This window comes from Somniosus microcephalus, chromosome 11 (genome assembly GCF_052327205.1).
Source record: "Somniosus microcephalus isolate GS21.2 chromosome 11, FLI_Smic_1.0, whole genome shotgun sequence".
Classification (NCBI taxonomy): domain Eukaryota; kingdom Metazoa; phylum Chordata; class Chondrichthyes; order Squaliformes; family Somniosidae; genus Somniosus; species Somniosus microcephalus.
Genome location: NC_140997.1, coordinates 141,877,587 through 141,889,979, shown reverse-complemented (window position 1 = coordinate 141,889,979; position 12,393 = coordinate 141,877,587). Strand labels below are relative to the sequence as shown.

The 12,393-nt window shown below is 46.1% G+C and overlaps 1 protein-coding gene across 1 annotated transcript in view; it reads left to right on the top strand.

Moving 5' to 3' along the window:
- The window catches only part of grip2b (glutamate receptor interacting protein 2b), a 445,227-nt gene that overhangs the window by 287,339 nt on the left and 145,495 nt on the right, over positions 1–12,393 (top strand). Inside the window, exons 15-16 of the mRNA XM_086001324.1 lie at positions 18–84; positions 10,046–10,191. Coding sequence (XP_085857450.1) covers positions 18–84; positions 10,046–10,191 — 213 coding nt within the window. The remainder of the gene's footprint in view (positions 1–17; positions 85–10,045; positions 10,192–12,393) is intronic.

The following is a 12,393-nucleotide window of genomic DNA, read 5'->3' as shown; positions in this document are numbered from 1 at the left end:
ATGCTTCCTTTCAGCAGCTGTCAGTCGGAAGCCTGGGGATCCGCTGATCATATCCGATATTAAAAAGGGGAGTGTAGCACACAGGTAGGTACCTGTTCATGATTTGATGTACGTATTTAATGAAGCAATGAGCAAGAGCAGGCAGTAGTCCTATCACTTTATTAACGTTGAGGTTTCACCATAGTGCCAGGAGTATGTGAGCAACGTTGCTAAGGGTGCAAAGCCATGCTGCTTGTACGCAGGACGTGTGACTCTCAGACCTGTCACATCACTGGTCCACTAATGTCCTTTAGGAGATGGATAACTGCCGTCCTTACCCGGTCTGGGCCGATACGTGACTCCAGTCTCACGCCAACGTGGTTGACTCTTAACCTCCCTCTAAAGTGGGCCAAGCAACGTACTCAGTTGTATCAAACCACTACAAAGTGGTTCAAGAAAAAGGCCCACCACCACCTTCTCAGGGCAACTAGGGATGGGCAATAAATGCTGGCATTGCCAGCGATGCCCACATCCCAGGATGATTTAAAAAAACTTGGTGCTGCCTCAAGCTGAGGTTGAGCTCTCTAATATGAATGCAATGTCCAAACACTACAGGGTCCTGTTGCCCCCCATCCTCCTCCCACTTCCCTCCAGGCTCTCAGTGTGCTAGACCTGAGCCACGCACACTCTATTCACACAGCACATTCAGTCATCCCTTGTGCATCCTTTTTCTTTTCAGATATGTTTCCCTGATCTACTCCCCTTTCTCTCTCCCCCACCTCCCCACCACCCCCAACCCCGGAATTTTCTGTCTCATGAAGGGTGTTGCTATTTGGTGGTGGCCACCCTCACATATTTCTCCCAAGAGAGCATATTTAAGCCTGGACAGCCAGGGTCAGTTGGCTATTTGGCTGTTGAAGGCATCACAGCCCAGTCCAATCCTGCAATCGAGCGACATCCACGCACATGTACTTTCCAGCAGGAGTCGCTGGACAATGATCGGGAGCAGGAACCCTTTGCACTTTCCCCTCCCTGGCCCAGTGGACACTGAGGTCAGCCCTAGCTCTCTTATTCCCTCCCTGGCCCAGTGGACACTGAGGTCAGCCCTAGCTCTCTTATTCCCTCCCTGGCCCAGTGGACACTGAGGTCAGCCCTAGCTCTCTTATTCCCTCCCTGGCCCAGTGGACACTGAGGTCAGCCCTAGCTCTCTTATTCCCTCCCTGGCCCAGTGGACACTGAGGTCAGCCCTAGCTCTCTTATTCCCTCCCTGGCCCAGAGGACACTGAGGTCAGCCCTAGCTCTCTTATTCCCTCCCTGGCCCAGAGGACACTGAGGTCAGCCCTAGCTCTCTTATTCCCTCCCTGGCCCAGAGGACACTGAGGTCAGCCCTAGCTCTCTTATTCCCTCCCTGGCCCAGAGGACACTGAGGTCAGCCCTAGCTCTCTTATTCCCTCCCTGGCCCAGAGGACACTGAGGTCAGCCCTAGCTCTCTTATTTCCTCCCTGGCCCAGAGGACACTGAGGTCAGCCCTAGCTCTCTTATTTCCTCCCTGGCCCAGAGGACACTGAGGTCAGCCCTAGCTCTCTTATTCCCTCCCTGGCCCAGAGGACACTGAGGTCAGCCCTAGCTCTCTTATTCCCTCCCTGGCCCAGAGGACACTGAGGTCAGCCCTAGCTCTCTTATTCCCTCCCTGGCCCAGAGGACACTGAGGTCAGCCCTAGCTCTCTTATTTCCTCCCTGGCCCAGTGGACACTGAGGTCAGCCCTAGCTCCCCTACATCCTCCCCGACTGGAAATGGAACATGAGACCTTGTGGTCAGTTGCCTGCTGGGAGATGCATTGAGCCAATGAGAGAGCCTGATCTAGTCCTCTTGACTAGACTGTGCAACTTATCAATGAAACTCCAGTCAATACATAAGCTAGGTGAACTGGGCTGAGAGCCAAGGGGCGGGAGGGATGTGGGAGTAACCAGTAAAGGAATTATAGTGTTTGACTTTCAGAGGAGAGTAAACTCAGGAGTAGAGGAAAGTGCAGGACCAGTAAAGACCATTGCAATCCATTTGGGCAGGTGCAATGTTCCAAACATCCCATAATATACTCTATCTCCTAGATTCTTTCAACAAAACCTCATCCCATTGTCTACTGAATTTGCTAACACTATTCCACCTCCGCTGTCTACCTGGTCTGTCCATTCCATAGATTCAATTCTCTCTGTGTGATGTAGCTACATTTAAGCTGTCTTTTGCTCTGCCCTGTTCTGAACTTGAGCCCGTGCCATCCAGTTACAGAGTTTGTAGGTTGTGTTTATTCGTGTTCTATTAATCTGTGCTCCTTAGAATCTAAAATAGAATGAAAAAGGAAGAAACAAAGACATTCGACTGAAGCCCCGTCTGCCCTCTCTTGACCTAAAACAGATGATCTGGTCAATATCACATTTCTGTGCGCACATTGGCTCCCTACATTATAACAGTGGCTACACTTCAGAAGTACTTACAGTAATTAGCTTTAAATTTATTTTGGACGTCCTAAGGTAGCGAAGGCGCTATATAAATGCAAGTTCTTTCTTTCTTTCTAAAATTGATAAGGTCCCTCATGAACCTTCTCCTAACCAGTGTAAACAATTCCCAGCTTCCTTTACTGTCTCTTCCGAGTTCAGATGTCTGATTGTCAGTACATAGTAAAGAGGAGCGTCAGTCAAATTCAAATTCAAATTCAAATTCAAATCGCTTTATTGGCATGACAAGGTACATCTTATGTTGCCAAAGCATCGAAAAACATTTATGGTTTAACACATAAATGCAGATCTATCCATACAGTGTATAAACAGATATATCCCTGAGTGTATGAATATATATTCATATAATTTGTATATACTCTATTCTTAGATTTAATGGTTGTCCCTCTGTTTATGGCAAGCTGTAACATAGTGTGCCGCTAGGGTTACACAATTTCTCTGTTCCCCTAGTAGGTATGGGAGTTTTTGGTCATCATTCAAATTTCTGAATTCAGGGCATATTTTTGTGAACTTTGGGTAGAAATTCTCCCTTATGCCCTGATATTTTCCACAAGCTGTGAGGAAGTGCATCTCTGTCTCCACCACTCCCTGACTGCAGTGAGAGCATATCCTGTCCTCTCTTGGCAGCCAGGTCTGCCTGTGTCTGCCTTTTTCGATGACCAGGCTATGTTCACTAAGTCTGTACATTGTCAAGGTTTTTCTCAGTTTGCTATCGTTTACCATGGTCAGGTATTCAGCCATGTTGTATTGTCTGTTTAGGGCCAAGTAGCAATTGAGTTTGTTTTGGGTTTTTGTTGTTTCTGCCCAATATGACAGATATTTTTCCTTTTGTTTAGTGACAATTGTGTTGGGTCGAATTCTCTGTGCTACGATGTCACTGTCCTGGGACTGGTTATTGTTAGTAGTGTTAGTAGTTACTTCACTGAGTCCCAGGACTAGTTGATTGAGGGTATTCTTCTTTATGATCCTCTCTTGGCATTTCAGGGCTTCATAAAGATAGCAGTGGGGGTTGCTCATTTTTAGGTGTTTCCAAAATTTGGTGGCTCTTTTTTGGATAGTAATTATTAATGGATATTGGCCTAGTTCTGCCCTGCATGCATTGCTTACGGTTTTCCTTTGAGTTCGGAGGATACTTTTACAGAATTCTGCATGTAGGATCTCAATTGGGTTTTTGTCCCATTTTGCAAATTCTTGTTGTGTTAGCGGTCCCCACACCTCACTGCCATAGAGTGCAATTGGTTCAATTACTGATTTAAAAATTTTGAGCCAAATGCTAATTGGGATTTCTATTTGGATTGATTTTTTAATGGCATAGAAAGCCCTTCTTGCTTTCTCTTTCAGTTCATTCACAGCCAGATGAAAATTTCCCGTAGAACTGATTTTTAAGCCCAAGTATGTATAGTTAGTGGTTTGCTCAATTTTAGTTGTTCCTCGGGTGAAATTTATTCTGGGTCCCTGATGTCTGGATCTTTGCTGGAACACAAGGACTTTGGTTTTTTGGGGGTTTATTGTCAGGGCCCAAGTCTGACAGAACAACTCTAGCAGATCCAGGTTCTGCTGTAGACCCTCCTTAGTTGGTGACAGCAGAACCAGGTCGTCTGCATAGAGGAGGAATTTAACCTTGGATTCATATAGGGTGAGGCCGGGTGCTGTAGATTGTTCAAGTAGTTTTGCCAATTCATTTATGTAAATATTAAAGAGTGTCTGTGAGATGGGCGAGCCCTGCATCACACCACGCCCCTGTGGGAAGTATTTTGTTTGTTTGTCTCCAATTTTAACTGCACATTTATTGTTTGTATACATTGATTTAATTATATCATATGTTTTTCCCCCTACACCACTTTCAATAAGTTTCAAGAATAGACCATCGTGCCAGATGGAATCGAAAGCCTTCTGGAAATCTATAAAGCAGGCAAAAATTTTGCTTTTGTTTTGATGAACATGTTTGTCAATTAGGGTCTGTAGGGTGAAGATATGATCTGATGTTCTATAGTTTGGTAGGAATCCAATTTGGCTTTTACTCAAGACATTGTGCTCCTCAAGGAAGTTTATAAGTCTTTTGTTTATGATACTACAGAATACCTTCCCCAGGTTACTGTTTACACAGATGCCTCGATAGTTATTTGGGTCAACTTTGTCTCCACTTTTGTATATGAGCGTTATGAGTCCTTTGTTCCAGATATCAGGGAAGTAACCGACACTCAGAACCAAGTTGAAGAGTTTTAGGATAGCCAATTTCATTTGATCGTCCATGTGTTTAATCATCTCGCTTAGGATGCCATCTGCACCGCAAGCTTTTCCTGGTCGCAGGTCCTTGAGTTTTTCAAATAGCTCTTTTTCAGTTATTATGGGATCTAGCGGGTTTTGGTTATCTTTTATGGCCAATTCGAGCTTTTCCAGTTTTTTGCATATTTGGTATTGCTCTGAGCTTAGTGTGTTTTTCTGGTATAATTTTTCAAAATGGTTTTCCCATGTGTCTCCGTTTAGAATGGCCAATTCGTCGTGTTGTTTTTTGTGTAATGTATTCCAGTTGTCCCAGAAACAATTGGAATCAATGGATTCCTCAATGGAGCTGAGTGTATTCTTAATATACTGCTCTTTTTTGGTTCTGAGTGTGTTTTTTATTGTGTTAGTGCCTGACAATAAGTAAGGCGTAATTCTTCGTTTTCTGGCTGTCTGTGTTTTTGGTTTGATATTTTTCTGAGTTTTTTCCTCATGTTATGGCAATCTGGGTCAAACCATTTTTCATAGTTTTTTGTTTTGGGTTTATTCTTGCGAACTTTCAAGTTTGACATTGTTGCCAAATTATCAAAAATATTATTTAGGTTATTCACTGCCCGGTTTACGCCTTCTTTATTGTGAGTGTATATGTTTTCCAGAAAGGTGTCCAAGAGAGCTTGAGTTGATTGATTGCTAATTGCTTTCTGGTATATTTCCGTGCTGTTTTTGGCCCATCTGTAGGATTTTTTGATGTTGTACAGCTTACTGGGTTGTGTTTCTGTGTTGGTTGTTTCTGTCCTTTTAAGATACACCGTAATTTGACTGTGGTCTGACAGTGTTGTTTGTGGTTTGACTGTGAATGCTCTGAAAGAGGATGGGTCCAAATCCGTAATCATATAGTCTACGGTGCTGCAGCCAAGAGGTGAGCAATAGGTCGATCTTCCTAGGAAGTCTCCCATGAACCTACCATTGACAATGTACAGACCCAGGCTTTGACACAGCTGCAGGAGCTGTTTTCCGTTAGCATTTGTCTGTTTGTCGCAGTTATGCCTGTATGGATGGGAAGGGATGTCGAAGTGGTTATTCCCGAATATGTAATTGTTCCCCTGATTATTGGTGAAGTCTGGTTCTTCGCCAGTTCTTGAATTGAGGTCACCACAGATCAACACGTTCCCCTGGGCCTGGAATTGGATAATCTCCCTCTCAATGTTGGAGAAGGTGTCCTCTTTAAAGTACGGGGATTCCATCGGGGGGATATAGAGTGCGCAAATGAAAACACCTTGCGTGTTAGAGATGATGCCTCTCTTAATTTTGAGCCATATGTGGTTTTCGCCCTTTTTTATAAATTTGATGCAATTCCTAAGCTCTGTTTTAAACCAAAGCAGTATGCCTCCAGTGTCTGTGCCCTGGGTTATTCCTGGCAATTTATTGGAGGGGACCACCAGCTCTGCGTACCCATGTGGACGGCCAGTGTGTCCTTCTCCTCTACACCAAGTTTCCTGTAAAATGATAATATCCAGATCTTTAATTTCATCTAGGAACTCTGGGGTCCTACTCTTCATGCCGAGCACAGAAGAGCTTAGACCTTGGATATTCCAGGTTGAAATATATAAGGACTTCATGTTAAGTTTGATCTTTTACTATGATAGGTTAAAATATGATATGTGTTTGTCGTGTCTAAATGGGGAAAAAAAAGAACATTTCAATTGTCTATAAATGCTGATACTAATTGGTTACAACTCTTTCTAGCAACTAGTCCTTATTTTTTTTTTTCTGATCCATAAGACGGAAGTAGATGCTGCTGCGCGTCTGCATTATGTCTCTTAATGGATTGTCTCTGCCTGAGGTATTGCGTACACCCTGAGCATCTCTCCCTCTGTCTGGCTGGGGGCGGTCCTGTTCCCCTGTAGGACAGGAGTGGTGCACGTCCGACATTGTTGTTGTGCATGGGGATCCTCTCTGGTCCTGGTTGGTGTGGTGGTGGTCTCTGTAGTAGTCCTGGTCTGTACCTCGCTGGTCTCTGGTGGTTGGGGGGGGGGTCCTCCTGGAGTCTGGGTATGGACCCGGTTAAAAGCGGCGTCCTTCAGGGCTTTAGCAAAGACCAATATTCGCTTCCTGTGGATATGGACATGGTCGTGAAGACATTCCACATCGAGGGTGGGGTGTTGGGCCAGGTGCACGTTGTGTTTTAATTCACAATGTCTTGCCATGCTGGCATTTATCTCATGGATTGTTTTGTTGTTAAAGTCTGTTCTCAGCAATAGTGTGGAAACAGTGATTCTAGTGTTTGGGAAGGTATTGCTTGCCTTCTCAATCACTGATCCGAGCGATGTTGCTACCCTTTTCTGCTGGGCCTTTAGGTCATTTGTGCCAGTGTGTATTATTATGTGTTGGGGGGAGCCTAATCGGGTTTTGGTCAGCCATTCCAGGGCTCTGTCTGTTGTTGGGCACCGGATCTTTTTTACTTTATGTCTAGGGAAGAGCTTTTTCTCCCATAGAAATTTCCCATTTGAGTCTATGAGTATTACGATGTCAGCCTTGTTGGTGTTTACTGGCTGGTGGCTTTCGCCTGGACTCATAGGTTGTGTGTTGGACTGGGGTGGTCGTGTCTCGTGTGTGCGCTCCTCTTGTGAGCGGCTCGCCTGTGATTCCACAGTGGTGGGGGAAGACTGAGCTTCAGTATGCTGGTCGGTCTGTGTGGCTCCCCCTGTATTGTGTGTCTGCTGCTGTTGTTCAGTGTGAGAGTGCAGCTGTTCAGTCGGGCCCTGCACTGTCTTATCTCTAGCCTCTGGCTGCTGGGCTAATGGCGTTATCTCTCCCCTATGGCTCTCTTTGTCTTTCTGTAGCTCTTTCACCTGATTCCCAAGTAAATTCAGCTCTCTCCTGTATCTCTCCCTCTCTTGCTTTTGTTCATGTTTCATTGTTAAAATGCTGTTTTTTTGGTTGGTTTTCAGTTTAAGGACCTCCTCCATAAGTTTAACCAGCTCTGTCTCCAGCTGGTTAAATTTCTCCTTTAGTTGTATCTGGCTGTGGGATCCCAGGGTGTGTGTCTGGTCGGAGCTGGAGGGCTCACTCACTTCCTGGCTAGGCTGCTCTTCTCTTGGTGAGCTGGAGGTGGTAGGGGGAGTATGTGTGGCTTTCTCCCTGGTATTTACGCTGGGGCTGGTCAACTGTACCATGGGGCTGTGGGGCCCCGGGGTGAGTGCCTGGTTAGAACTGTGTGGCTCATTCACCTCCTGACCAGGCTGATTTACTCCTGGTGAGTTGTAAATGGTGGGGGGGAGTGTGTGTCGCTTTTTCCCTGTTAGTTACCCTGGGGCTGTTCCTTCCCCTCTCAATTATTTCTTTCAGTGTCTTGAAGGCCATTTCAAAGCCGTCGAGGTTGCCTTGCACCAATATTGTTCCATTACTGTACATGTTGACAGTCGTGGTTTCACTATCAGGGGCCCCTGATTTCCTTATTTTCAGTTTGGACCCATTAGTGGTTTTTTCATGCTTAACCCTGGGAGAGTGTGTGTTTATTGCTTTGATCCAAGCCGCTGACTGATCTGAGTAAAAAATGAGATGACACCTTTTCCCACTTTTGTACCAGTCAGCAAAAAGAGCTTCTGGTTTTGCTCTCAGCTGCTGTTGCTTGAGCGATTTTTTTGCATTTTTTTTGGTGTTGGGAGGAATCTGGAAGAGGTTGCTCTCAGTGTGCCCCGGGAGCTGCTGCGGCTCCTCTGATTCGCTCATTTAAAAAAAAATTTCTGTAGAGGTAAAAAATATTGTTGACCTTAGAATAAACTTTTCTGGGGCCCCGGGTTTGGTGTTTCCATCTCCCGGCTCGCGAACTTTCCCAGGCCCTGGACTCGCTCGCTCTCCAGGCCCTCCCCAGGCCCCGTACTCACTGTCCTGGTCTGCGTCTGGGAGCTGCTGTTTCCTGGTGTCTCCCGGCTGCTCCCCTCCCCCTCAGGGGTCTCTGGGCCTCTGTCTTGGCCCGGCTCCTCGGGCCTTTCCCTGGTTTCAGGCTCCCTCCCCAGGACCCATACTCACTGTCTGCGTCTGGGAGCCGCTGCCTCACGGTGCCTTCGGGCTGCTTCCCTCTCCCTCAGAGGTCTCCAGGCCTCTGTCTCGGCCCGGCTCCTTGGGCCTTTCCCTGGTTTACGGCTCCGTGCTCCGGCCGCCTTTCGGGCTCCGCGTTCCGGTTGCCGTTTGGGTTTTGCACTCCGGTCGCCTTTCTGATTTCGCGCTTCGGCCGCCGTCCAGGTTTTGCGCTCCGGTCGCCGTTCAGGCTTCGCGCTCCGGCCTCCGTTCGGGCCCCGTGTTCCGGCCGCCACTCGGATTCCTCCTTGGTGCATATATTCCTCTCCTTCTTCTGTCCTTTTGCTTTGTCTTTTCTTTCTGTTTTCTGCTTTCCTCTGGGTTTTTTTTTCCCCCCCCTCTTTCGGGTCCCGTCTTTGGCGGTCTTTTTTTGGCGGTCTTTTCCTTCTTTTCCTTCTGTGCTTAAACTAAGTTAAACTAACCTTAAACTTAAACTAGACTAAACTAAACTAAACTGAACTAACTTAGCTAAAAAATGTAAACCTTTTAAAACTTAAAATGTAACTTTTTTTCCCCACTTTAAACACTAAAAAACACTAAAATTCAGCAGCTCATCTTTCATGCGTCCTGCGCCCTGCGTCCCTTCAGTTTACACTGGCCTGAAACCTGCCCTCAGAGTGGCTCTGGTCTAAGCTAATACCATTTTCCCATCCCATAATGGAAGCACTTTTATTTCTATTGGTTGTTGCCGTGACAATCTGGGCATTCCATACAGACAAACGAACCTGTATATTGGCAATGTGTTCAAGAGTGAAATGTAGATTCATAGTTTGGGTGACTGTAAACCTTTCAAACTTTGCTCTCGTGGATTATGGCATTGCTGATAGTGCTTCTTTCCTTTTTCTATTGAGAAACCGAGGTGAAGGGTCAAAGGCCAGAGTGCAGGGACAACATCAGATTTTAAAAAAATACAAAAAGAGATAAATCCAAGAAGCAACAATTTGGTGACATCGAGTTTGGGTTTTAAATGCCTGCAGATTGTAGGTGTAAGGGAACACTTGGGGAGGGTAGGAGATCCATCGTTATAAGGCCTTCGGAAAGAATGAAATAGAGTAGGAGATGTTGAGATGAGTCTTAATTTCGACACAGTGAAGATGTAGAGAGGAGGAGGAATACATAGTGCGCTTTACTTGGAGCTTAGCAGTGGAATCCCAGCCATTGCTCAGTCCCTTGGGTTCTGGAAGGTGTCCCCTTGGGTTACTGCTCTGCAGCCTGGTGTTCTCAGCTGCTTTATTACTTTCTCCAATAGGACTGGGACTCTGGAGCCTGGAGACAAACTCTTAGCCATTGACAACATCCGACTAGAGAACTGCTCAATGGAGGATGCAGTGCAAATCTTGCAGCAGTGTGACGAACTGGTCAAACTGAAGGTCCGAAAGGATGAGGACAACTCAGGTACTCAGTGCGCAGAAAGGACAGGGTGTTTCAGCCTCGACCAGGTTTCCATTCCCCGTGGGTTTTATTTTCTAAAAGCGGATCCTCAGAGGGATGAAGGTACCTGTGTGTTGATTGAGCTGAGAGATGTCCATCATGGGCAACAAAATACTTCGAGCACCAATATCTATCCTATCAATTACTCCCATTTAAGATATAGCATGGATTAGATTCCGAATAAAGCTCCCTCTACACTGTCTCATCAAACACTCCCAGGGCAGGTACAGCGCAGGTTAAATACAGAGCAAAGCTCCCTCTACACTGTCTCATCAAACACTCCCAGGGCAGGTACAGCACAGGTTAGATACAGAGCAAAGCTCCCTCTACACTGTCCCATCAAACACTCCCAGGGCAGGTACAGCACGGGTTAGATACAGAGTAAAGCTCCCTCTACAATGTCTCATCAAACATTCCCAGGGCAGGTACAGCACGGGTTAGATACAGAGTAAAGCTCCCTCTACAATGTCTCATCAAACATTCCCAGGGCAGGTACAGCGCAGGTTAGATACAGAGCAAAGCTCCCTCTACACTGTCTCATCAAACACTCCCAGGGCAGGTACAGCACGGGTTAGATACAGAGTAAAGCTCCCTCTACAATGTCTCATCAAACATTCCCAGGGCAGGTACAGCACGGGGTCAGATACAGAGTAAAGCTTCCTCTACACTGTCTCATCAAACGCTCCCAGGGCAGGTACAGCACAGGTTAGATACAGAGTAAAGCTCCCTCTACACTGTTTCATCAAACACTCCCAGGGCAGGTGCAGCATGGGTTAGATACAGAGTAAAGCTCCCTCTACGCTGTCTCATCAAACACTCCCAGGTCAGGTACAGCACGGATTAGATACAGAGTAAAGCTCCCTCTACACTGTCCCATCAAACACTCCCAGGGCAGGTACAGCACAGGTTAGATACAGAGTAAAGCTCCCTCTACACTGTCCCATCAAACACTCCCAGGTCAGGTACAGCACAGGTTAGATACAGAGTAAAGCTCCCTCTACACTGTTTCATCAAACACTCCCAGGTCAGGTACAACATGGGTTAGATACAGAGTAAAGCTCCCTCTACACTGTTTCATCAAACACTCCCAGGGCAGGTGCAGCATGGGTTAGATACAGAGTAAAGCTCCCTCTACACTGTCTCATCAAACACTCCCAGGTCAGGTACAGCACGGGTTAGATACAGAGTAAAACTCCCTCTACACTGTCCCATCAAACACTCCCAGGGCAGGTACAGCACAGGTTAGATACAGAGTAAAGCTCCCTCTACACTGTCCCATCAAACACTCCCAGGTCAGGTACAGCACAGGTTAGATACAAAGTAAAGCTCCCATTACACTGTTTCATCAAACACTCCCAGGTCAGGTACAACATGGGTTAGATACAGAGTAAAGCTCCCTCTACACTGTCCCATCAAACACTCCCAGGTCAGGTACAGCACGGATTAGATACAGAGTAAAGCTCCTACTCTACCCCAACAACTACTCCCAGTTTTTCAAAAGTATGATCTGGAGCTGAGAATCAAGCCAAGCAAGATTAGAGTTACAATGTTTAAGTAAATATAACTTGTGAACTAAGATGACCTCCCCAACCAAGACTCGTTCAAGGCAAATTGTGTTTAACTAACTTGATTGAGTTTTTTGATGAGTTAACAGAGAGGGTTGATGAGGGCCATGCGGTGAATGTGGTGTACGTGGACTTCCAAAAGGCATTTGATAAAGTGCCACATAATAGGCTTGCCAGCAAAGTTGAAGTCCATGGAATAAAAGAGACAGTGGCAGCATGGATATGAAATTGGCTAAGTGACAGGAAACAGAGTAGTGGTGAACGGTTGTTTTTCGGACTGGAGGAAGGTATACAGTGGCGTTCCCCAGGGGTCAGTACTAGGACCACTGCTTTTCCTGATATATATTAATGACTTGGACGTGAGTGTACAGGGCACAATTTCAAAATTTGCAGATGACACAAAACTTGGAAGTATAGTGAACAATAAGGAGGATAGTGATAGACTTCAAGAAGACATAGACAGGCTGGTGGAATGGGCGGACACGTGGCAGATGAAATTTAACGCAGAAAAATGCGAAGTGATACATTTTGGTAGGAAGAATGAGGAGAGGAAATATAAACTAAATGGTACAATCCTAAAGGGGGTGCATGAACAGAGAGA